The sequence below is a fragment of the Dendropsophus ebraccatus genome, chromosome 10, assembly GCF_027789765.1.
Source record: "Dendropsophus ebraccatus isolate aDenEbr1 chromosome 10, aDenEbr1.pat, whole genome shotgun sequence".
NCBI classification, from domain to species: domain Eukaryota; kingdom Metazoa; phylum Chordata; class Amphibia; order Anura; family Hylidae; genus Dendropsophus; species Dendropsophus ebraccatus.
Genome location: NC_091463.1, coordinates 8,690,978 through 8,717,771, shown reverse-complemented (window position 1 = coordinate 8,717,771; position 26,794 = coordinate 8,690,978). Strand labels below are relative to the sequence as shown.

Below are 26,794 nucleotides of genomic sequence, written 5' to 3'. Positions count from 1 at the left end.
GGGGTGGTGCAAGGTTAGGGCATGGATACTCTAGGCCACGGCCGTTTGGCTCAGGGCTGCAAGTTTAAAAGTGTTTTTTTTAGGACAATAACTGCATCACCTGCTGAACGGACCACAGGACAGATCTTGAAGGTACAAGTGGTTGGGGGGAGGGGGCAGATTGTAGGTACAGAGTCGCTTTAACATTTCTGATAACTTGCAAATAACGGAGTTATATATATTCAAGGAACTTGTGTATCAGTGGTTACCAAAGATCAAAACACCCAAAGAAAGCCATGTTCATTGCTCAGCGTGGAGCCTACCTTTTCAAAAAGATGGACCCAGTGGATAGACCACCATTAATCAGTTTAGTTCCCCCTCCTCCCCCATCTTATGGATAGAGGGTAACATTTAATCTCAGATTAATCCCTATATGCTGAAAACACAACCTCTTTGGAGCAGGTGAAGGTGGAGGCTGAGAAACAAATATTGGTCCCTCCATGTCCTGCTAGGACTTTATTCTTGCTCACCTTTTAGCCAGCGTCAGGACCCTCACTCTTTTTCTCATTCGAGGTCTGGAAACAGTGTTACCACCCACCAGGGTGTTCGGCAGAGTGGTGACCTGTAAACGCCAAAGAGCTGTCACTATTGTGCTGCACACAGTAAATTAGAATGGCCTGAGCCAACATAAATAATACAGTAAACTTCTAATATAAAAACAGAAATAGAAAAGTTCACAGATTAAAATCAACTTAAGAACATTGTTGTTTGGCCGCTCACACATCTACAATTGAGAAGTGGCTATGTACGCTATCTAGTGACCACAGATAACAGAAACTGACACGTGTGGATTTTAAGAGATAGAAAATGTTTTCTAATGTTTCATTTCCAATTATGCTTACAGTGCCCACCCATAAACAGTGGGGCTATTCAGTAAGAGCACCTGCATCCACAGGCATTGTCTTAAAGCCATATTAGATGGCCCAACCCATGGGTAAGCTAGCGCCAATCTGCTAGATCAGTGCTTGCTTGCAGAGCCTTTAAGACAGCTCCATAATTGCGCAGCATATAATCTTTATGGGACTGCTGAGGATAGAGTACAATACTTGGCCATCATCTTAGTGAAAAAAGAGCTTTCTAAATGTGACAACTTCAGTAAATAACCAACTCTTTAAAAGTAAAAAATGCTGCAGTCTGACACCTGCTGGTTGTCTGAACAAACGCTTGAAAATTCTCCTTTTAGAACATGATCATAAAAGAAAGCAACAAACAGTGGCATCGATCAGGTAGATGAAGTCACAAAAAGAACAGCAAGCACCAAGAGTGTACCCCTTGTATCATATTCAAAACAACCTACTTAAGCCCCCTGTACACGTCAGGACAATCTATCCGGGTTTCTTATCAGGAAATCGAATAGATTTCCTGACCCATAGGGTTCTTTTGGGCACGGATACCCTTCAGGATTTTTCCTGCAGGATGTCCATGCCAGAAAATGGGCCCAGAAATTATAGGACATGTCAGTAATTCCTGACTGACAGCCCGGGCCACTCAGGAGCATACACAGTAAGGGCCCCCTGTCCATGCCTCTGCCCACATACATGTGGGCAGAGGCAGCATTGGCCCTTCGGCCACAAGAGGCCGCTCTCTCTCCCCCACAGCATTGCTGCGCACAAGTGATGTCACTCGCACAGCCTGAAGAAAGGAGAAGCCAGAGGACAACACAGCTGCAGCCAGCTGGGTTTTTTTTCTCCTCTATTTTTATGGTGAGGAAACACGGATAGTTTTCTCAAGCCTCCTAAAAGGCTTCCTGATCAATGTTTCCTGACCGTAAAAACGTCCACGGACGTGTGAAGGGAACATTACACTACAGGGGGTAAAATGACAGTATAGCTCACTTGGCAGCGAGCGGGTGAGAGCAGAGGAAGCCGTGTTGAGGCAGGGCTTCCCGGGTGATTGCTAAATTGTCAGGGAAGCCCATAGAGGATAGCAGCGGTCTGCTGCCACCGCTCCTATTCCACAGAGCAAAGGCAGCAGATCGCTGCTGTAACACTTGTCTTTCAACATGTTGAAAGACAAACGACAGCAATGATCAGCCGACATCATTCATGTCGACTGATCGTTGCCTTCTATTACACGGGACAATTATCGGCCGATAATCGTTCCGTGTATTAGGGCCTTTACTCCTTGTACACAAAACTGTGGACTCCTACCATTTTCGCAAAGGCGTAAAAACATATTAAATCCATACCTTACGCATGATCTTCCGCCCATAAAACATAACTTTGTCCCTCTTGCGGAACCGATAACGTGGAACCTCCGGCTGCTGCTGTTCTACAGGAACGAAGCAAAAGGAAAGGTTGTGAACTGCCCATGGCTATACGTGCAAATCCGTGCAAGGAAAATTGATGGTTTTAATTGTACTTTTAACATTGACGTTTTTCTCATAAAACCAGGAGGCCGCTAACAATCAATATGAGCATGAACAGTCGTAAGTTGGTGTAGCTTTTACCATCTATGTGTTAACTCATCCTCAAGAATTTACTGTTTATTGTTTATGTGATTCCATTTATTTCCAGAACTAAATTGAAATATTCACAAGGTAACGATAGAAGCCGGAGTATATGATAAAGCATATAGATTGTATCCCATTAAAACCAAAAGATGTCCATGGATTGCAAGGATGTCCTACAGAGTGGAGGTTCTCTTTTGTGGCCAACAGAATGGGGTCATGGTCCCTGCAAGTGCAAGATTAATTTTAAATGTCCTGACTAGAAGCTGGATCCAGTCCTGAGAAACTGGGAGAAGCTTCCCAGGACTGGATCCAGCTTTTTGCAGAACCCAGGGAGGAGAGGCACAGAGCGGCAGCCGGGTGATGTGAGGATGGCAGAGATAACAAAGCACTTTTTTTCGTTATTACTGTAAATTCGCTCATCTCATAAGGCAGCATAATAGTTAATACATAGGCTCTTTATAGGGGTTCTCAGGTGAAAATGTTTCTTTAAAATCAACTGGTGCAAGAAAGTTATATTAATTTGCAATTAACTTCTTCTAATAATCTCCAGTCTTCCAGTACTTATCAGCTGCTGTATGTCCTGCAGGAAGTGGTGTCTTCTCTCCAGTGTGACACAGTGCTCTCTGCTGCTACCTCTGTCCATGTCAGGAACTGTCCAGAGCAGGAGAAGTTTTCTATTTGCTGCTACTCTGGACAGTTTCTGACATGGACAGAGGTGGCAGCAGAGAGCACTGTGTCAGACTGGAGAGAAGACACCACTTCCTGCAGGACATACAGGAGCTAATAAGTACTGGAAGACTGAGGATTTTTAAAAAGAAATAAATCACATATAAAACTTTCTTACACTAGCTGATTTTAATTTTTTTAATCGGAGTTCCCCTTTAAAGTAGCACATGCGGGCATTGGGAGTGCAGAAGATCAAAGCAAATCTTCTGCAAATAGTTTACAATAGTATAACATAACAAAACGAGTAATATTCACTTCTGCTGATGCTTCCCTACTTGTGTCTATTCTCCAGGCTTTATCAATTATGTGACATGTCAAAAAGTGAACGATGCGGCCAATGGCTGTGATGGTGACATCCTGACACCAATGGTCACCGGTCAAATGTCAAGATGACACAATTTCCATGGGGCAAGTTTATATATCTGACCAAAAAAAGGTCGTTCACTTGTTACAAACAGCTGACAAAGAATCAATGGCATGATTGCAATAACTGCAGATACAGAAGCACACATAGCAGCACACAGAGCGCTGCGTGATAACAGGGTGAGTCACAGGACAGAATCTGTGCCGTCTGTATCACTCACAAAATGTACTTGCATTTTCCAAGTAATTCCTGTTCCCATGAGATTAGAGAGCGTTTCAGCTTGGAAGGGTCACAGATATGTTATTTTCATGACAACATAATCACACATCTTACGCTCCTAGTTGCACAAACACCCTGGTCACATGACAACTTATATCTGCTTATACTACTTTCGGTCAGCTATTTTGTCACTTTACTTGCTGATTAAGTTGCAAATAAAGTAACTCAATGACATTGAGATCTCTTGTCATCACATACTGTATGGCCCCTGGAAAATTTCCCAGTTTTCTATAAGAAAAGGGAAAGTGGGATAGTAAAGTGATTTACACGTTTGTGTGACTAGTGTATTATCGATCATCAAAAGGTTTTACCATACAAGGCTGACAATGGAAAACAGGACCTGATATGTTGGAAATTTACCTGTACGATAAACACTCCTATAAAGTTACAGAAACTGAAGGGTCACACCCACAAAAACTTTTGACATATCATACAGGTATGTCAAAAGTTTTACTCTTTCGCGGTCTGGATGTTCAGCAGACCACTAATCTCTAGAATGAGTGTGAGAAGTGCTGAAGCTAAGCATTTGTTTCCTCTCTCACTGTATAAAGGCCCTATTCCACGGAACAATTATCGTCCGTATTCGGCTGATATCGGCCGCTATGGACGATAATCGTCCGGTGGAATAGAGTGCAGCGATCAGCAGTCATCCTTCATGTCGGCTGATCGTTGCAGTGGCTTGTTTTTCAACATGTTGAAAAACAAGCCACTGATATAGCAACGATTTGCTGCCGGCGCTCCGTTGAATAGGAGCATCGGCAACAGACGCTGCTACATCCTATGGGCTGCCCGGACGATCAGCGATCACCCGGGCAGCCCCTCCGCAGCTCCCCGCCGCCCCTCCCGCACTCACCTGCTCGCTGCTGCTGCGTTGAATAGCAGCGGCAGCGAGCGGGGAACGAGGAGCAAACGAGTGTTGAGAGCGCTCGTTTGCTCCTCTAAACGACCCGTGAAATAGGGCTTTAAGACAGACTCTATAGTAAGTCCATGGAGAGCATCTTACGTAAGCAGTAAGACAGGGAGAGAGGCACTTCTCTTGTTCGTTCTAGTAATCAGTGGGGGTACTGAACACACACACCCAGACTAATCATAATTTGTGTTAACAACATGTTAAAAGATTTTTTGACAGTGACACTTGAAAATACTTCCTTTCCCAAGCATAACTACCTATCAAACAGAGATGCCACCATAGTCTGATTACTGGGGGGCACCAAGGTCCCAGGGGTGCCCAGAATACGGTCACTGTGGCACCTTCAGTTTTCTGTGCTTTTCCAAACTGTGCCCCTCTGCAATGCTAATACAGTAATAGTAAAGCACATTATATATGTGTAGCATTATCAAGACATAATACAAGTACCGTGCACCATGCACTAAATACTTACTGGACTGTCGAAATTTCTTGTAGACAATAAATACAACAATCCCAATAAGGGAAAGAGCAACAGCGGCTCCGATCAGGATTCCAGTCAGCTGTATGATGGAGGAGAGGGGAAAAAGAGACGTAAGAAACAAGACTTCTCCATGGATTAGGATTCTCAGACTCTTACAATAGCTGCTGGCTGTACAATTGTATGACTGACTGCTGTTACTGATGATTCCCCATATGGCAGAGTGTGTGTGTGGAGAGTAAAGGCCCTATTCCACGGAACGATTATCGTCCGTATTCGGCCGTTACGGCCGATAATCGTCCCATGGAATAGAGTGCAACGATCAGCCGACATCATTCATGTCGGCTGATCGTTGCAGTCGCTTGTTTTTAAACATGTTGAAAATCAAGCGACCGATATAGCAGCAATCTGCTGCCGTCGCTGCTATATCCTATGGGCTGCCCGGACGATCAACCCCCCCCCCCCCCCCGCAGCTCCCTGCCGCTCCTCCCGAATAGCGGCGGCAGCGAGCGGGGAACGAGCAGCAAACGAGCGCTGAGAGTGCTTGTTTGTTCCTCTTAACGACCCATGGAATAGGGGCTTTAGCCACTGCCAGACACCTTTGTAGAAACACATGACAGACTTGTCATTGCTCTAACATCTTCTATTGGCAAAATCTGTACCAGACTTGCTGAATTCTGCAAGTTCGGCTGACTTTTACATGTTTGTTAGAGAGGTTATCCAAGAATACTGTCCCAACCAATCGAAAACTGAGATGCAATTGCATGCTGGGTAGGACAGCTACTGACATGGGTAAAATACACGCATCATATTGACCGTGTACAGTTACAGCTCTACACAGGCAATGACAGATAAGAAAGGAGACTATGCCCTGACAACCTCTATAATATACTTAAATTTCATATAAGTATGGCTGCTGACTGGCTGAGCGAGCCTGACCAGGTCCACCACTCAGACCCAGCCAGGAGTTCTCCTTTAACACTGACATAACTCAAATGTCTGGTACATTAACAAATAAGACATCACATAACTTCAATCAGTGTAAAATAAAGTTAAAACATCCAAAAAGTTACTATACAGTTAATGTGGACCCTACCATTGAAATCACATAAAGTGGCCGTCAAGAGTAGAGGTTTCTTTTAATAATAATTAATGTAAAGTATAGTAAGTCACAGACCTGCCACTTCACAGTATGGAATACAAAGAGGAATAGTATCCTGCAGTCTTACCATGGTGGTCTGGAGACGATCTTCCACAAACTGGAGAACTCTGTTGGGAAGGTCTATGCCCATAGAAAATGGCTGAGAAGGGAAAAAAGAGCAGGTTTTAAAACACATATAATAGAAAGAAAACTACAAGACCAGATATAAAACAAACACATGGGGCGTGGCCTAGCGATGGAGGAGTGAGGACGCAGAGCTGCAGTGCTCCCGCCGCGAGGCTCCGTTACACCGCTCCATCCCTCCTGCAACTCGCTCTTCTGGTGGCCACATGAGCAGGAACGGGCGGCAGACACAAGCAGGCACCCGGTGTCTCCGTTCGGCGCCCCGACAGAGCAGCCTGGACACCTTTATTCAGGCCGGAGCGCGGCCGTGGGCTCCCCCGCCGGAAGTGAGGGGCGGTCGGGCGGACGTGCAGGAAGCGCCCCGGGGCAAGCAAAAGGGCCCAAGGTCAGCTACGGGCAGTGCGGTGGCAGCGGCGAACTCCGGGATTGATCCGGCGAGGGTGAGTGGCGGGGAGACTCCTCCAAGAGCTTCCCCTGTGGTGGAGGCAGTCAGCAGCAGCACGCTGTCTGTGGCGGCGGCGCCATTTTCCCCAGAGCACATGGCGTCTCCTTCCCTCCCTGCTCATGGTGGCCTCACAGCACCAGGGTCTACCCCAGCCCTCACCCAGTCTCCCTCACAGACATCCCCGCCATGGGACTGGCAGGAGTACATGAAATCACTGCCCACACGGCAGGAGCTGGAACATTTTGTGCAGCGGCTTGAAAACTCCAATAAACAAGAGCTCACATCTATTAGAACAGCCATCCAAACCACTGATGCTAAGGTGGAGGAGTTAGCTGCAGACCATGCTGCTGTTTCTGTGCAATTAGAGGAGGCTGTGACCCGTGTGGATGCGCATGATTATCACATTGCTCAGCTGTATCGCCTGCACGATGACAACGAAAATAGGAGCAGGCGCAACAATATTAGGATACGGGGTCTGCCCGAGGCGACTAAAACAGTGGACTTAATCCCTACCCTGCAAGGGGTGTTCAGCTCTATCCTCAAACGCCCGGTATCTAAGGAATTGGAAATCGACAGAGCCCATAGAGCCTTGGGCCCGGTCAGCTCTGATCCTAACAGACCACGTGATGTCATATGTCGACTCCACTATTATTCCATAAAAGAGGAGATCATGCGGGCAGCTAGGGGGGAAGGATCCATTGACTTTGATGGTGCCTCTTTAACCCTGCTACAGGATCTTTCCCGGCATACTTTGTCTCAGCGCCGTGCACTGCGTCCTGTGCTGGAGATGCTGCGTGACCGAGAGATACCCTACATGTGGGGGTTCCCGTTCCAGCTGGTGGTCAGGCAAGGTGGCAAGCGCCACATCCTCAAAGATCCTGCAGATGTTCCTCATTTCCTACAGGCCCTGGGATTACCTGAAGTGCGACTACCAGAGTGGTCTCTGGTCCCGGCCATGCCTGATGCAGGATATGCTAACCTGCCACCGACCAATAATTTGGGGGCTGAAGGTTGAGAAGGATGTGTGGCCACTACTTTACCTCGCTGTCACGTTATACGATTACAGCTTGAGTTTGTTGTATTCTCTTGTTCTCAATATGATGCATATGTGATATACATTTTTTTTTTTTTTTTTCCTCTCTCTTTTGCGGCCCCTGGCTGTAGAATCTTAGTGCTGGGTGCCCGTTACATAGTCTTTATATGACCCGTTTGTTCTGTCTTTTGTGGTCACTATCTGTACTTATTTTCTTGTTCATTGGGGGGATGGATATGGTAATCAGTTTACTCACTAATGTTTACCTCGCGGCGGGAGCCGCTCTTGTCAGTGCTAGTCAGGTTCCATTTATAGGTTAGCGCGTTGAGCGCTGGTTGGTAATTACCTCTTTCTTTCTGTAGAGTCTAGATCTCTACAGTTACAGGGTTTCTTCTGTGAAGCCCTTGTTTCTATGGTGTTTTGTTCGTATTTGTTTCTCGGTGTCCTTGTCTGTCTGTGTGTCCCCCTCCTTTCCCCTGTGTTCCTGTCCTCCCCCCTGGTCTTTGGACCTCATGCCAGTATGGCTCCGGTGTCACTCAAAGTGGCCTCATTCAATGTACGTGGCCTTAATGAGCCTGCGAAGCGGTCTCACATAACATATTCTATGCATAAACAACATGTTCAAATTCTTTTACTACAGGAGACTCATTTCCGTGCGGACCATGTACCTCGGCTGCAGAATCGACATTACACCTACTGGCTACATAGCACCAACCCGGAGGCAAAGTCTAAGGGGGTATCTATAGCCATCCACAGATCACTTCCGCACGACCTTCTGGATACATTCGTGGACAAAAATGGTCGGTACGCTTTTGCTAAAATACGTATAGCTTCCACCTTATACACGGTGGGTTCTATTTACCTCCCCAATTCGGGCCAGGGCAGGGTTCTCAGTGACATACTTTTAGAGGTTGACACGTTCCTAGAGGGTATATTGATCCTGGGGGGCGACTGTAACTTGACCCTAGACCCACTCTTGGACACTTCGACGGGGAGGTCGGTCGTCCCTAAATCGGTTGTGACCTCGGTGGCAAATACCCTCCGTACTTATAGATTAGTGGATGTATGGAGGATTCTGCACCCGACGGACAGAGACTATTCCTACTATTCCCCCGCCCATGCTTCCCACAGTTGGATAGACATGCTGTTCCTCTCTCATAATGCTCTGGTTCATTCTCCGAGCGCATCCATAGGCACAGCACTCTGGTCGGATCACTGTCCTGTGTTTCTTTCTGTGGCTGTGCCGGGCGGCGTTCCTACTGAATGGACATGGCGACTCAATGAGTCGCTGCTGAAGGACCTGGTTTGTAAGTCAGAGATAGAGAAAGCTATAGCGGAATTTCTAAGAGTTCATGAGCATGATCTGACCCCCCTCCCTCTGCAGTGGGAGGCACTAAAATGTGTGGTAAGGGGAATCTGTATTCAGCAGGGCTCCCGGCTGAAAAGGGAACGCACAGCTAAGATTAGGGCGTTGCTTAGTACTCTAGACAACCTGTCAAAACACCATAAGCGAACATCAGATCCACTATTGTTGCAACAGCTGGCAGAGGTTAGGACACAACTTAAAACCTGCATCACCACTATTGATAATAATCAGAAGAGTAGGTACCAGGGCTATCTTTATGCCAACGCTAACAAATGTGGTAGGGCCTTGGCCCGATATCTACATCCTCGCACGGGTCCTACGTATGTCCCTTTCCTTAGAGACCGCGCGGGAGCACAAGTTCATGATCCCCGGCTGATTGCCGCTGAATTTAGAAACTATTACAGCTCCCTCTATGCCCTGGTTGGGCGTTATTCTGATCTCCCCGCGCGCACTCTGGAAGGGAGGATACGGGACTACGTTGAGGCCACGGCTTTGCCGAGGGTGAATCAGGAGGCTAAGGACGATTTGGATTCTCCCTTTGGTGAGGGGGAATTAGGGGCAGCTATCACGGCGCTGAAAAATGGAAAGAGCCCGGGCCCGGATGGGTATACGGCGGGGTTTTTTAAAATGTTTAAGGAGCGGCTGCTCCCCTTTATGACACGGGTATTCAACTCCATCTCGGCGGTTAATGGGTTCCCGAAGCAAGCCCTGGAGGCGCACATTGTGGTTTTACCTAAGGCAGGGAAGGATCCGTCTCAGTGTAGTAGCTACAGACCGATTTCGCTCATCAATTGTGATATTAAGTTGTACTCAAAGGTCCTGGCTACTAGACTGAATACGATTATCCCCCAGACCATAAATTATGATCAAGTCGGTTTTGTCCCGGGGAGGGAGGGGCGGGATAACACATTGCGCACTATCACGCTGATAGCTCATGCTGCCGCTACCTCCACCGGGTCTTGTCTTCTCTCGGTTGATGCAGAGAAGGCCTTCGACAGGGTCCGTTGGCAGTTCTTGGTTGCATCCCTGACCCAGATGGGTCTGGGGTCCGACTTCATCACCAGAGTTATGGCCCTGTACTCTTCCCCTTCGGCCAGGGTCAGGACTAATGGATCCCTGTCGGAGGCCTTCCTAATTAAAAATGGCACGAGACAGGGGTGCCCTTTATCACCGTTGCTCTACATCATCACGATGGAACACCTTGCTGTAGCGCTACGCAATAATCCCGACGTGACAGGCATAGAGGTAAGGGGTGATCATCATAAACTGGCGCTCTATGCCGATGACCTGCTCTTGTATGTTACTCGCCCACACATAACTCTCCCGGCAGTCCTCAAGGAGTTTGAGCGGTTTGGCGGACTCAGCAACTTTAGGGTGAACCTTTCCAAAACCGAGGGTCTCAACATCTCACTGACCCCTCATGAGCTTTCGCTGCTGCAGGAGAATTTTTCCTTCAAGTGGCAGAAGGAGAGTATTACCTACTTGGGAATTCAGATCCCCTCACGCTTGGAGTTGCTGTTTCCGCTGAACTATCTCCCACTGCAGAGTAAGACATTACACATGCTCCAATCATACCACCGTACCTTCCTTTCTTGGTTTGGTCGGATGAACGTCATTAAAATGGATGTATTACCGCGCTTTCTCTATGTCTTTCAGACAGTACCAATTCATGTCCCGGTTTCTTACTTTAGGCAGCTTCAACGTGCTTTTGCCAGATACGTGTGGGGCAATACTAGGGCACGGTTGAGTGCCAAGCTCCTTACTAAGCATAAATCGCGGGGGGGGACGGGACTACCGGACCTCCGCCTGTATCATGCTGCGGCCGTTATGTCCAGGATAATTGACTGGTCCCATAACTCGACCACAAAACGATGGGTGACTCTCGAGGAGACCTTAGCACCTCTGACTTTGGCCACTTCGCCCTGGCTCATACAGACGGATCGGGACTGTGTTCAGGGTTGGCCATACCTGGCTAAGCATGTATTTTGTGTGTGGGACCTGTGGGTGGCTCGGCATGCAATTTCTTATCGCCCAGGACCGATGACCCCCTTGTTTGCTAATCCGGCTTTCGGGCCCGGTATGACACATTCTGCATTTCTGGTTTGGCGGGTAGGCGACTCTCCTAGGTTACATCAACTCCTGATAGCCTCTAAGATTCCAACTCTACCTGACTTGCAGGCACAATGTCCCGATAGAACCTTGTCCTGGTTTGCTTACAATCAGCTCTGTTCCTTTCTCCATGCTTCCTCAGTGGGTCTTCCTACGAGCCCGGAACTCACGGAACTGGATGATTGGATTCTGTCCTCGGGGGGTGAGTCGGGCACACTGTCCAGATTGTATGCTCTTCTTCTTGCCCTGAGCAACACTGATAGACCGCCCTTTTTCTCCGCCTGGGAGAGGGACCTATGTGTCACCTTTACTCCGGAGGACGAACTAAAAATATGCTCCTTCTCACATGGGCTGTCCCTCGACTCACACTCCAAGGAAAAGAATTATAAAATTCTATCTCGTTGGTATCGGTGTCCGACTTTGTTGCATCGCATGTATCCAGAGGTGTCCGATAGGTGCTGGAGATGTCATAGTGGGGAGGGCTCCCTTCTCCATATTTGGTGGGAGTGTCCCCTGCTTCAACGCTTTTGGGAAGGAGTCTTTACCATCTATGAAAAGTACGCAGGCAAAACGATTCCACACACCCCACAGATTGCTCTCCTCTCCCTACTACCTGGCACCCTTGCCTCACAGAAAAAGAGCATGCTCCGACACATACTAGCTGCAGCTAAGTCTGTCATTCCACGCCACTGGAAAACGGTAGTGGTTCCTTCGCTGTCTGAGTGGCATAAAGAGTTACGGGCCATACAGAGGGCGGAGGAATTGGTAGCCGAGGTGCAGGATCGCATGGAACACGCATCTAAGCTATGGACCCCATGGATCCTCTTTGAGAGCTCACCCGACTTTCTTTCTCTCCTGCAATGAGGGCTCTGTGGTCACACCTTGTATGTTTAATGACGATAGAGGCCTCTCATTCCTGAAGTGCCTGTCCTTTTCTGTGTACATCACTTGACTCTGTCTGTTCCCTTTTGTATTACCCCCTGTGTTTGTTGTCTGTGTTAGTCTAGTTTGTCCACCCTTTTCTTTCTACCTCAGTTTCTATATGGTTGCCATGTATTATTTTCTGGTTTTCTGGTATTATGCTGAGAATATATGTATATATGTTTTTGCAGTAGTTTGAGCATTTCATTTGGAACTCCTGAGTTATGCATACACGGCAGCAGGGCCCTATGGACGCTATCTGGTTCCCACAGCTCAGGGCTCTCCATTGGACTGGTGGTCCCTTTAATTCATTGTATGCTTTGAGTGCTCTCATAATGTTTCTGCTGATATGTCTGTAACCCTTATTTCTGCAAAACCAAAAACTTAATAAAATAAGAGTTAAAATAAAACAAACACATGAAGGGAATGACCTCAGACATCAATGACTGGGAATCTGTACTTTTCTCAGTCAACATGGTGAAAAACCTGCCAAGTCGTCTTCCTCCTGCTGGGCAGGTGGTGTTCCCAATAAGTACTATGTCTCCTACTAGTGTCAGGAGCCCCATCACCTCCTCTCAGGGGTCATCAATGGCTGATATCAGGTAGGAGAACTGGAACGGCACAGAATAATAAACCTACGCTACTTCTATTCAGGATGCTGGCACAATGTCCAGTTTTCCAGTTGCCAAGCCTCATGTCATGCATCAGACAGCTGCCAGGAGCCGCTGCTATTGGGTGGAAGGTCAGTGGATCAGCTTTCAGAGTAGTGACACTACGAACAATTACTGCAGCAAGAAACAACGTCCCCCGGGCCCAGAGGCCGAAGAAAGGACAAACAGTGGCGCAAGGGAAAATCACAAGTAGAGATCTAGCAGTGCCACGCTCGCTGCCTTATCCCTGCCGTCCAGAGTCGCCTCCTTCCTATGATATCACCTGAAGGCATTCAGCATTATGGAGAACATTATGTACATTATAATACTCAGCATACACTACCTCCACGCAGCTGTTGTTGTCGTCCTCCGCCATATCTGCAAAGAAAAGAAATACAAAAGTATTAAACTACAGAAATACAGATAATGTAGAAAAAGATACCCTCTAAAGAGCTTGTATAGTCATGTATAATGTATAACCAGTGACAGACGTCTCAGTCTTTTCAATGTACCGATCTGCCATTTATGCATCAAAATGCCTGAAAGTGTAAATAAAGCCTCAGCTACACCCTTAGGCTACAAACCCACTTGGCGGGTCTGCAGCGAGTCCCCTTGCTGGGTATTTGCAGCGAGACTCGCTGCAGATCCCGGCCCTATACTTTTAATGGCAGACAAACACGCAGCAGGGATGTACACCCCTGCTGCAAGTTTGTCTGCAGCCCACCCCATTAACCCCCCGGCCGCCGGAGCTGATACTTCACTTGATCCTGGCTCCGGCGGTTCCCGATGTCTTCAGCAAGCCGGAGCGGGGACCAGGTGAAGTATATGCTCCAGGCAGCCGCCCGCAGCCCCGGCCGCCCAATCGCCCCCCTGCAGCACTGATCGCACGCCCCGCCCCCCCCCGCCCCCCCCCCCCCCCCCCCGCAGCACCGATCGATTGCACGCCCCCCCCCCAGCCCCGGCTGTTCGATCGGCTGGAGCATATACTTCACCTGGTCCCCGCTCCGGCTTGCTGAAGACATCGGGAACCGCTGTAGCCGGGATCAGGTGAAGTATCAGCTCCGGCGGGGTTAATGGGGTGGACTGCAGACAAACTCGCAGCAGGAATGTACATCCCTGCTGCGTGTTTGTCTGCCATTAAAAGTATAGGGCCGGGATCTGCAGCGAGTCTCGCTGCAGACCCGCCAACTGGGTTTGTAGCCTTAAAGGGGTACTCCAAAAAAATGGATTTATTTATTCAAATCAACAGGCGTCAGAAACGTGTGCAGGTTTGTTAATTATTTGTTTAACCCCTTAATGGCCAGCATAATTTAAGTTTTTGCACTTTCGTTTTCTCCTCCTCGTGTTTAAAAGGCCATAGCGCATGCATATTTTCACCTAGAGCTCTTATTCTTTGCAGCAACTGTTTACCATGCGAGATCGAGAATGTAATCATTTATCACGTGGTGATAGCAAACATGGTTGTTGTTTTTTTACTTTATTTTATTTCTAAAATTGAAAAAGTGGGATCTTTAAAGAGGATGTACCATAAGGTACATCTTCTCCAATATGACCCACAGATAGAACAGCGCCGTCACGGGGAAGCTGGTGACATACCAGCACATCATAATGCGTATGGGTTAACGGGTTAAAAATCTCCAGTCTTCCAGTATTTATCAGCTGCTGTATGTCCTGTGGGAAGTGGTGTATTCTCTCCAGTCTGACACAGTGCTCTCTGCTGCCTCCTCTGTCCATGTCAGGAACTGTCCAGAGCAGCAGCAAATCCCCATAGAAAACCCTCTCCTGCTCTGGACAGTTTCTGACATGGACAGAGGTGGCAGCAGAGAGCACTGTGTCAGACTGGAGAGAATACACCACTTCCTGCAGGACATACAGCAGCTGATAAGTACTGGAAAACTGGAGATTATTACATAGAAGTATTTTACAAATCTATATAACTTTCTGACGACGGTTGATTTTAAAAGATTTTTTTTTTCCTCAGAAGTACCCACTTTAAATAGAAATGCAGAACAGGAGAAGACATAGAAAATGATCAGACACTTGGTTTATTTTACAACATTTACCTGAAAAATGACATCTGGGATACAAATAGTGATTGACGACACAGCATAACACCACAATATGTGCAAACCTCACAAGGCAGACAGAGCAGAAATGTAAATTGTTATGACCCATGTCTCAGATTGATTCCGACAACGTCTGACAAAATGGAAAAGTACAAAGAATCTCTGGGAGCCCATGCTAGAACAAAAGGCTGCAGGCAAAATAAAAAATAAGGAACTTTGAACTATGAAAATAAAAAAAAAATGAAAACCATTGCGCAATGTCACAACGTAACCAACAAAACAACACGGCAATCACACAAACACAGCAAGAGGGAAAAAGGGAAGAAAGTTTACATCCACACATAGAAAACTTTCCACATCTGTCCTCGGTATTGGTGAGATCTGGACGCTAAGACCACCCAGTAACGGCAAAGCAAAGTTACCATTATGCTCTATAGCAAAGGGGCATAGCATTTCCCACCATGTCTGGACAGCCAAAGCTTAAGCTTTGGCTGTCCAGGCATGATGGGAGTTGTAGTTTTGCAACAGCTGGAGGACTATGAGCTCTACAGCATTGTTTCCCTGCTGTTGCCATACTACAACCCCCAGCATACCCTCCCAGAGCATACCAACGAGGTAATGTGGGGGTTGGGGTACTATCTGATGGTGAGCCGAAGAGGTAAAAAAAAACAGATATTCCTACGGACAGAGTGGAGAAAATGGGACCTACCTCCCGTAAGGGCTGCATGGGTGCAGACTGTAGCGCAGGCATTATGGGAAGGAAAGTCCACGACTAGGGAAAGGGTCAGCATTGAAGACAGGAGACAGAAACAAGAGCAGGGACAGTGGTTAAGGCTCGGCCACACGTGTTAGTAAGGAGGTACAGATACACTTACCCGAGGACAGTCACCTCCCTTGTAACCTGACTTACAATTAGTGTTAATGGTCCATTAGAGAATCATCGGCGCCTGTCACTCTCACTAGCAGGTAGAGCACCTGGTGACCCGGGGTTAAAATGCGTCACAACTGAATCACCTTATTACAGTGTAATAGATAGAGGCTCGAGTTACTCTGCATATTAGTCACCTTAAGTACAAATGTAATCTATGACAGAGATACAACCTCATCTTGCCTCACCCATATACCTGTTGGCTTAGCACCCACCCTGAAAGCTGACATGGCAGATCCATGTATAACATGTACCACGGGTGGCCATTCATGTAAATGGACGGAACATAATGTCACTACAGGAGAAATGACTGGAAACCATGGCTTCTTCTATAAGCCCTCCTACAGAGAATATACTTTATATGGAGGTCAATCCCCTGGCTTTTGTGGAGACCAGAATGGCCGCCCCATCTGGTTGTACAGTCACACAGCCCCTACTCCCAAGTCTAGGCAGGTCTGAGAAGCTGCATGACCTCATACAGAAGCCGTGATGGTCACCATACTGGTTAGCAACCAGTTTCCCAAGAAGCGGCTTAGCAGAACTGTGACACAGGAGGAAGCCTCAAGGACTTAGATGCCGGGGACTTTTTTGGTGACAGATGCCGGACTTTAATCACTAAACCCAACGCATCTCTGGATGATCATAAAAGAAAGCGTGACCTTCAGAGCATCCTACTGCGCCGACGTTACTCGCCCCTCTGCTCTCTGTAAATAAGATCAGATGTCTGAAGACAATTCTTACTTTGTCTTTGACTATAGGGAAATACTGTCTGCCACGAATAACATATGTATTGCTTATTTTAGTTAAAGGGGTACTCCAGCAAAAGAAATGTCACATAAATCAAATAGTGTCAGAAAGTTATATAGATTTGTAATTTCCTTCTATTAAAAAATCTTCCAGTACTTATTAGCTGCTGTATGTCCTGCAGGAAGTGGTGTATTCTCACCAGTCTGATACAGTGCTCTCTGCTGCCACCTCTGTCCATGTCAGGAACTGTCCAGAGCAGCAGCAAATCCCCATAGAAAACCTCTCCTGCCCTGGACAGTTCCTGACATGGACAGAGGTGGCAGCAGAGAGCACTGTGTCAGACTGGAGGAAATAAACCACTTCCTGCAGGACATACAGCAGCTGACACATACTGAAAGACTGGAGATTTTTTTAATAGAAGTAAATTACAAATCTGACACCAGCTGAGTTAAAAGAATTTTTGCCAGAGTATCCCTTTAATATGGGTAATGTTTACAGACTTTTGCTATTGAATTGTTACCAAGATGAAAGATCATGGTTCCCTTATGGGGATAAAAGGTTACATTTACTTTTTTGGCAATGGTTAGAAGGACCATAAGTGGCAATGTACATCTTTACTCTTTTTTTATTTACTATCACAGTCAATCTCAGTATTCAGGAAAAGGAAGCAGATGTCTGTAATAACTAGATCTGTACTAACAGTAGATGCTCTTTTCAATGACATTGATCATAGTGAAGAAGGTCACAAGAAAAGGGACGGTCCTGTGGATAACAGCAATACCAACTCAGAGAGAGTGTCAGTATCACAAGCACAAGTCCAGACCACAAACATCATAGGGCTCTAGAGATGGTATAGTGGTATAGTTCAGTATATGGATATAGTCTGACAGCTGCCTCTGTAAAAGTCTATGGCTGCTGCAGCCAGCACAGCGGGGTCCCATCATACTTCCCCTTCCCTGGTGTTTTTGTTAGGCCTCATAGTTACTTCGTATTGAGAGAAGGCGCTGTCCCACAATGTTTGTTCTCTCTCTCTTTGGGTTATTCATTGCACAGTCCTTCACACTCCTCTACACACAATGCTCGCTGGACAGTTCCTGAATACATTCTGGAGATAATGTACAAAACATTGATGTAAGGAAAGGATAAGGAACCTATGGCACACCAGCTGCTGCAAAACTACAATTCCCATCCAACCTTTGGTTGCGCAGGCATGATGGGAATTGTAGTTCTGCAACAGCTGGAGGGTTTAAGGTTCCCCATCCCTGCTACAGGGCCTCACCGCATAGTCCTGGGCCTCACATAAAGCTATAGCAGGATTTGTGTGCAAATTGCACAGCGGCGGGGTGCTAGGTATTTCTTGTTATTAGGTTGCGGTGGAGTGGTGTTAGAATACATCACACACAAAGGCTGCAATACTACGTGATGACCCGGGTGGTTGTATCAGGAAGTGACGGCATCAAAGTGACAAAGTCCAAGCGATATCAATGGCTTTAACGTGTATTACAGTAGGGGTACATGCAGGATATAATACTATTAGGTGCTCTATCCGGTTTCATACATAAGATGAATGTACCTCGGTCACTAACCATACATAGCTATGTCTCCTGATCTCCTCCCCATATACATGCATGCCCTCGAGAGGAGAGAAAGACGCTTCCAGACTTCTCTGGTGACGGCTTATTACCCCAGAAAAAAAACCATAAGGCTACTGAAACCCATCATACCAAATCCTTATCTCTCCCAACATGTGTGGTCAATGAAGAGTCACAAGGCCCCCAGATACATTACATGGTCGGCTGGTCCTGCTGAATTCAGCAGGTTTAGCTAACACTTATCTAACGCTCTGCTTACACCGCCATCATGGCTTTGGTTACACAAGAAGCAATGACAGCCGTGCTGGACTCATCGAATGATGGATAACTACTGTGCCCTGCTGACTTATAATAGGTTCAGTCATGATCTCCATCATTGTGACAGGAAGAATAACACTGCTTGCTTTGCTTCTTCCTCCCATCAAATGAAACTGTCTATAGTGTGGACACAGCCTAAGGTGTATGGCCGTCTCAGTAGACGCTGACCCCCCCCCCCCCCCCTCTTGTTGTGACTCCAACCAACAACACATACCAGATAAGTCCCACAATGCTTTTGTAGGAAAAACCCTCTAAATTATGTCACCAATATAAACAGATATCACCTATGCACAGGATAGATGATTAGCCGTCACAAGTACAAGGGTTCATTGGTATCAATGGGCAGCGTGTAATGCTTCATTTTATCTATGGGGGGCGCTGAAAAGAAAGTGGACCAATGCTGCCACACATGGTCAGCCTATAGACAAGGGATCTATTCTAAGGGCTTAGGCACATGGTCTTATTATGACTCCCACAACAGGGCGGCCATAGAGGTACATGGGGACTGTACTTTCCAGTAACACTGCGTCCCTCTGATTCGATCTTGGAGAATACAAAAACTTTCATGTACAGATACTGACAATTTCTGCAAGAACAACAAAACTATTGGGCCAGATTACACAACTACTGCATCACATTCAATGACATCACGTCTGGTTGTTACAGAAAGCAGAAGAGAGGAAATGACATCCAGTATTTAGCAGGAGCTGTAGACAAGACCCATTATCCCATTACCCGGCTCTGTAGCATCTGCCACCAGCCAATCCCTGCTCTGTAATGAAGCCACAAAGGAATTTATAGCTCACTGCATCACCACCACCAACACTCAGCGTAACTAGTTACACCATTAACCACCAGCACTCAACCAGTCACACCATTAACCCCCAGAATTCAACCAGTCACACCATTAACCCCCAGAATTCAACCAGTCACACCATTAACCACCAGAATTCAACCTGTCACACCATTAACTACCAGCAGAGCTCAGCTGAACCAATCACACCCTTAACCAGCAGTGCTCAACCAGTCACACCATTAACTACCAGAGCTCAACCAGTCCCACCATTAACCATCATGGCAGTAATACAGAACAGTAAGAACACTTCCTTCTGGAGCATTGCTAGTCAGTACCAGCCTCTTACCTGGGCACCATTATGGGATATATACTATTACATTACTAGACATGCAGATGGTCTGTCCTCTAACCAAGGGCCTGCACCATGTATTCCACTTCCCTCCCCAAATATTGGTCACATGACACAGGCCGTGTATAGATGACAGCCATGACGCCGCATTGTACATCATAAACAGATATTCTGGATAAAAATAGTCAGTCACGTATCTTATATGCTCCGAAACCTAACACTGATGCCTGACATTGTCAGCCATTCTCCACTCTTATTTCCTGAGCACTAAACCCGCAAAGTAAGCTTATACTGACACTGTGATATGTATGGAGCTACGCTTACATACAATACCCTACACCAGGCCAACAGGAGCCCCAACCTGCAGCAAGACTACAACTCCTATCATGCCCAACAAGATTAATCCCCAACCAGGCTGCTGTTGCAGAACTACAAATCCCAGCATGCTCTTACAGATGGAATCCTGCTATATAGCCTTTGGTCCTGGATGATTATGGACTTGTCCTTGCATAGTGATGTCACCTTACAGTGTAATTTATACAGTGACATATACAGCAAGGTATACAAAGCCATTACAGTATATCGTATAATATGACACCACGCCACAGTGTATAATATAGTCCGAAATAACTGTATATAGTTACATTACTATGCAGTGTATACAGACATATTACCATCCAGGGTATAGAGACCATACCATGCACAGTATACAGGGACATCAGTATACAATATAGTCAAAACTCACTGTATATATTACTACATAATGTATACAGACATATTACCATCCAGGGCATAGAGACCATACCATGCACAGTATACAGGGACATCCATCAGTGTACAATATAGTCAGAAATCACTGTATATATTACTATGCAATGTATACAGACATATTACCATCCAGGGTATAGTTAATCGGACAAAACCGCATTCTGCATAGACTAGAATAACCCCAACATAGGCAGGATTCACTACATATAGTTACATTATCACACACTGTATACAGTGACATTAATATACACTACAGGCAGAAATCACCATACAATGTATCCAGGGTATATAGACATTACCATGTAGAGTATACAGCCCCATCAATACACAATGCTGCCAGGAATCACTGTATATAGCTACATTACCATGCAATGTATACAGACATATAACCATCCAGAGCATATAGATATCACCACGCACAGTATACAGTGACATCTATATACAGTATAGGCAGGAATCACTGTATACAGATACATCACCGTGCAGTATATACAGATACATCACCATGCAAGGTATATAGAGACATTACAGTATATAATACAGACAGCTGTACAGGCCAGGCATCTATATACTGTATAGTCAGGAATCACTGTATACAGACATATAACCATGCAGGGTATATAGAGACATCACAGTATATCATACACACAGCTGTACAGGCCAGGCATCTATATACTGTATAGTCAGGAATCACTGTATACCGACATATAACCATGCAGGGTATATAGAGACATCACAGTATATCATACACACAGCTGTACAGGCCAGGCATCTATATACTGTATATCAAAAAGAAGAATCCCGGCACTCGCCAACTTCTGCAAAGTGATTTATTTACACGTGCATATACAGACAGGCGGATAAGGACGCGTTTCGGCGTAGAGCCTTTCTCAACAAGCCTATCCCGAACTATACATGTCACAACTTTATACATATGATGGGCGCTCCAATATGGCGTCAAAGCAGCTGGAATCAATCAAATTCTTTGAACGTCATCAATGTAGGTCCGGGCCGATGAACAGCTGATAATCCACGTGACCTCACAGTGTAAACAACGGAACTCTGGAATCAGCTGATCGCTGCGTCATCTTGTAGGCGTAACTGCTAAGTCAGCAGGACAGGAGGCGTGGATAAGAGGCGTGGATCGGCGATCGGTTACCACGGAAGATGTAAGTTAATCGTGAGACTATATCGATACATCATATAAATCATACATATAAATAGTGACCATGTGAAATAGAAACATGTGAACCCAAAGCTAAAAACAGCTAGCAATTATCCCAAACGTATAATGAGTGAAAACTAAGTAGTAATAATGTAACACATAAACATCCCGTATTAACCTTCTACTGTCTCGTTATTTTCATTGTTTTCCAAGAGACCTATCTAAAAAGAGAGTATAAAGTTAGCTAAAGACAAGAAGTTAAGGATAATCATGGTACAAAATACTACAACTACATTGTATATATAAATACATTAATCATTTATAATATAATATTTATAATAATAATTAATAATATTAATGTATTTATATATACAATGTAGTTGTAGTATTTTGTACCATGATTATCCTTAACTTCTTGTCTTTAGCTAACTTTATACTCTCTTTTTAGATAGGTCTCTTGGAAAACAATGAAAATAACGAGACAGTAGAAGGTTAATACGGGATGTTTATGTGTTACATTATTACTATATATAATACAGACAGCTGTACAGGCCATGCATCTATATAATGTATATTCAGGAATCACTGTATACAGATACATCACCATGCAGGGTATATAGAGACATTACAGTATATCATACACACAGCTTTACGGGCCAGGCATCTATATACTGTATAGTCAGGAATCACTGTATACAGACATATAACCATGCAGGGTATATAGAGACATCACAGTATATCATACACACAGCTGTACAGGGCAGGCATCTATATACTGTACAGTCAGGAATCACTGTATACAGACATATAACCATGCAGGGTATATAGAGACATGCAGTATATCATACACACAGCTGTACAGGGCAGGCATCTATATACTGTACAGTCAGGAATCACTGTATACAGATACGTCACCATGCAGTGTATATAGAGACATCACAGTATATCATACACACAGCTGTACAGGCCAGGCATCTATATACTGTACAGTCAGGAATCACTGTATACAGATACGTCACCATGCAGTGTATATAGAGACATCACAGTATATCATACACACAGCTGTACAGGCCAGGCATCTATATACTGTATAGTCAGGAATCACTGTATACAGACATACAACCATGCAGGGTATATAGAGACATTACAGTATATCATACACACAGCTGTACAGGCCAGGCATCTATATACTGTATAGTCAGGAATCACTGTATACAGACATATAACCATGCAGGGTATATAGAGACATACAGTATATCACACACAGCTGTACAGGCCAGGCATCTATATACTGTATAGTCAGGAATCACTGTATACAGACATACAACCATGCAGGGTATATAGAGACATTACAGTATATCATACACACAGCTGTACAGGCCAGGCATCTATATACTGTATAGTCAGGAATCACTGTATACAGACATATAACCATGCAGGGTATATAGAGACATCACAGTATATCATACACACAGCTGTACGGGCCAGGCATCTATATACTGTATAGTCAGGAATCACTGTATACAGACATACAACCATGCAGGGTATATAGAGACATGCAGTATATCACACACAGCTGTACAGGCCAGGCATCTATATACTGTATAGTCAGGAATCACTGTATACAGACATACAACCATGCAGGGTATATAGAGACATTACAGTATATCACACACAGCTGTACAGGCCAGGCATCTATATCCCCGTCACTAGGAACTTTCTGGACATCTATGGAAGTTGTTATTGTGGCCCCCTTGGTCGGTGTCACTATTATAGCTGCTGTGCAGTCACAGACCGGCCCGCCCCGGTAACATCACCCGCACACAGCACAGCGCCCCGCAGAGGACACGGTGACATCAGCCCCTGCTCCCCCAGCACTTACCGGCGATCCCGTACACACCGGCCGTCCCGGCCTCCTCTCTCTCTCTCCCCCACCTGACAGACTAGTCACATGACTGCTGTATTCTCCCACGGATTGGCTGCGGGCAGATAAAGCTCTGACCAATCACAGCGCTGCTGCCAGAACGGGCACTTCCGGTATCGCCCCCCTGTGTACACACTGGAGCAGCGATAGCAGGGGGCGGGATCAGCAGCACAGACATCTATATACTACTATATACATCCGCAATGTACACACCTATTCACACACGGCTCCGGTACACGTACAGAACGCGTGTACGGGCCCGTTTAAATGAACGAGGCTGAAGTTGGTTTCTTATTCGGCAGTTTCTTATTCAGAGGATTTTTCTTTTTCCTGTTTTAGCTATTATTTTTACAGAAAATGTATAATATTCATACCCTACCGTAAGTGAGGGGCCCTGAGAGGACTGGTGATAAAAATGGCAAAAAAGACCCCACGGTTGGCATAAAAATGGGCATGAAAGTAAAACCACAAAATTATTATTTAAAAATAAAATTGACTTTGGGCCACTGATCTCACACTGATAATACACAGAGAGGGATGCCCCGCATCACATCCAAGAGAGTCCAGCCTGGCCCAAAGTGGTTCTGGGTATAAAAACTGCCATCAAAGTGGGCACATAGCAATTTTTCATGATTTGAATAAGTAACAGGTGTTTTCAAAGGGTTAAATGAGTTTGGGCCACTGATCTCACACTGATAATACACAGAGAGGGATGCCCCGCATCACATCCAAGAGAGTCCAGCCTGGCCCAAAGTGGTTCTGGGTATAAAAACTGCCATCAAAGTGGGCACATAGCAATTTTTCATGATTTGAATAAGTAACAGGTGTTTTCAAAGGGTTAAATGAGTTTGGGCCACTGATCTCACACTGATAATACACAGAGAGGGATGCCCCGCATCACATCCAAGAGAGTCCAGCCTGGCCCAAAGTGGTTCTGGGTATAAAAACTGGCATCAAAGTGGGCAGATGGGCATTTTTGTCCTATTTTGAATAACAGGTGTTTTCAAAGGGTTAAATGAGTTTGGGCCACTGATCTCACACTGATAATACACAGATAGGCATGCCCCGCATTACATCCAACAGAGTCCAGCCTGGCCCAAAGTGGTTTTGGGTATAAAAACTGGCATCAAAGTGGGCAGATTGGCATTTTTGTCCTATTTTGAATAAGTAACAGCTGTTTTCAAAGGGTTAAATGAGTTTGGGCCACTGATCTCACACTGATAATACACAGAGAGGGATGCCCTGTGGGTCCTTACCAGACTTTGGAGCAAATGCCAAACTTTACTGAAACGGTAATGAGGATTAAGGTAAAACACGCCTTTATCCATGGTGTTTTTGGTGCAATAGGGGGCTATCAGCAGTTTAGATTAATCTAACTGGCTGACAGTTCCCCTGTAATAATGGTCATTATTTGCCCTTATTTTTACTTTGTTTAAACATAGCCTAAAGGGTTATCCTGGAAAAATTGAAAAAAAAAGAACCAAAATTAACCCTTAACTAAAGAACTTATATATTCCTTGTTGGCTTTACTCGGAGATTGCTGGTCCAGTCACATGATGCAACCTTTCTTAGGGTACTATTACACCAACAGATCTGACGACAGATTATCTGCCAAAGATTTGAAGCCAAACCCAGGAGCAGACTATAAACAGAGAACAGGTCATAAAGGAAAGGCTGGATTTCTCCTCTTTTCAAATCCACTCCTGGGTTTGGCTTCAAATCTTTGGCAGATAATCTGTCATCAGATCTGTTGCTGTAATAGTACCCTTACAGTGATGTCCTACTTCCTTTCATCTTCTTGGGTATGGTGACGTCAGCACTTGGGGGCAAAGCCATCTCTCGTACCCAGAATGGCCTTCCTACACGTGTGCAGTGTGATCATTAGTATTGCAGCATGCATCTGCTAATCCCACTGGGTACAGGGACATCAATGCTCCCGTAATCAGGTTCTGCTGGCTACAAGGGGACCCTGACATTGCAGGCAACACATAGGACAAATATATTTCAATGGCCCTGTTCACACATCTGTACAAGTGTTCAGGTCCACGTCCCGCGCTACAAAAAAATAAAGGATAGATTATAGTGCGGACTTGCATTTGCGGCACAAATCATTGTCTTCTACATAGTGCTCCGTAAACTGCGTAGCACTGTTACTGCACATTCATAGTGCGGTCCACCATTACAGGTCCGTATTCACTGGCTGAACTATGGATGTGTGAATGAGGCCTAACATAGCCTAAAGCAGAGCTGTCAGCAGAAAACATTGCTGCAGGTATTGTTATTATAGAAATGTACTCAGGGTTAGCCGAGAAATGTTTAATAAGAAGAGATGGGACAGCGAATTCTGGGATCCTGTTATGCTGACAAATGCCTCCTGAGTACTTTAGCCCTGTTTGCTTAAAGGGGTAGTGCGGCGCTAAACATTTATTCACAAAATACCCAGAACCACTTTGGGCCAGGCTGGACTCTCTTGGATGTGATGCGGGGCATCCCTCTCTGTGTATTATCAGTGTGAGATCAGTGGCCCAAACTCATTTAACCCTTTGAAAACAGCTGTTACTTATTCAAATTAGGAAAAAATGCCAATCTGCCCACTTTGATGCCAGTTTTTATACCAAGAACCACTTTGGGCCAGGCTGGACTCTCTTGGGTATGATGCAGGGCATCCCTCTCTGTGCATTATCAGTGTGAGATCAGTGGCCCAAAGTCATTTAACCCTTTGAAAATAGCTGTTACTTATTCAAATCATGAAAAATGGCTATGTGCCCACTTTGATGCCAGTTTTTATACCCAGAACCACTTTGGGCCAGGCTGGACTCTCTTGGTTGTGATGCGGGGCATCCCTCTCTGTGTATTATCAGTGTGAGATCAGTGGCCCAAACTCATTTAACCCTTTGAAAATAGCTGTTACTTATTCAAATCATGAAAAATGGCTATGTGCCCACTTTGATGCCAGTTTTTACACCCAGAACCACTTTGGGCCAGGCTGGACTCTGTTGGATGTGATGCGGGGGATCCCTCTCTGTGTATTATCAGTGTGAGATCAGTGGCCCAAACTCATTTAACCCTTTGAAAATACCTGTT

The 26,794-nt window shown here is 45.6% G+C and overlaps 1 protein-coding gene across 8 annotated transcripts in view; it reads right to left on the bottom strand.

Moving 5' to 3' along the window:
- The window catches only part of PNPLA7 (patatin like phospholipase domain containing 7), a 125,941-nt gene that overhangs the window by 90,751 nt on the left and 8,396 nt on the right, over positions 1–26,794 (bottom strand). For 2 of the 8 annotated variants that reach the window (XM_069942781.1, XM_069942784.1), the window contains exons 1-6: positions 15,121–15,253; positions 13,401–13,435; positions 6,478–6,549; positions 5,243–5,330; positions 2,228–2,310; positions 510–601 (exon numbers count right to left, since the gene is read on the bottom strand). In XM_069942781.1, coding sequence (XP_069798882.1) covers positions 510–601; positions 2,228–2,310; positions 5,243–5,330; positions 6,478–6,549; positions 13,401–13,435; positions 15,121–15,232 — 482 coding nt within the window. In that variant the 5' untranslated portion in view covers positions 15,233–15,253. Of the gene's footprint in view, positions 1–509; positions 602–2,227; positions 2,311–5,242; positions 5,331–6,477; positions 6,550–12,838; positions 12,989–13,400; positions 13,436–15,120; positions 15,254–15,832; positions 15,921–15,998; positions 16,046–23,462; positions 23,497–23,668; positions 23,751–26,794 lie in introns of those variants that run through there. The other 6 variants (XM_069942786.1, XM_069942785.1, XM_069942787.1 and 3 more) reach the window with 6 other exon arrangements.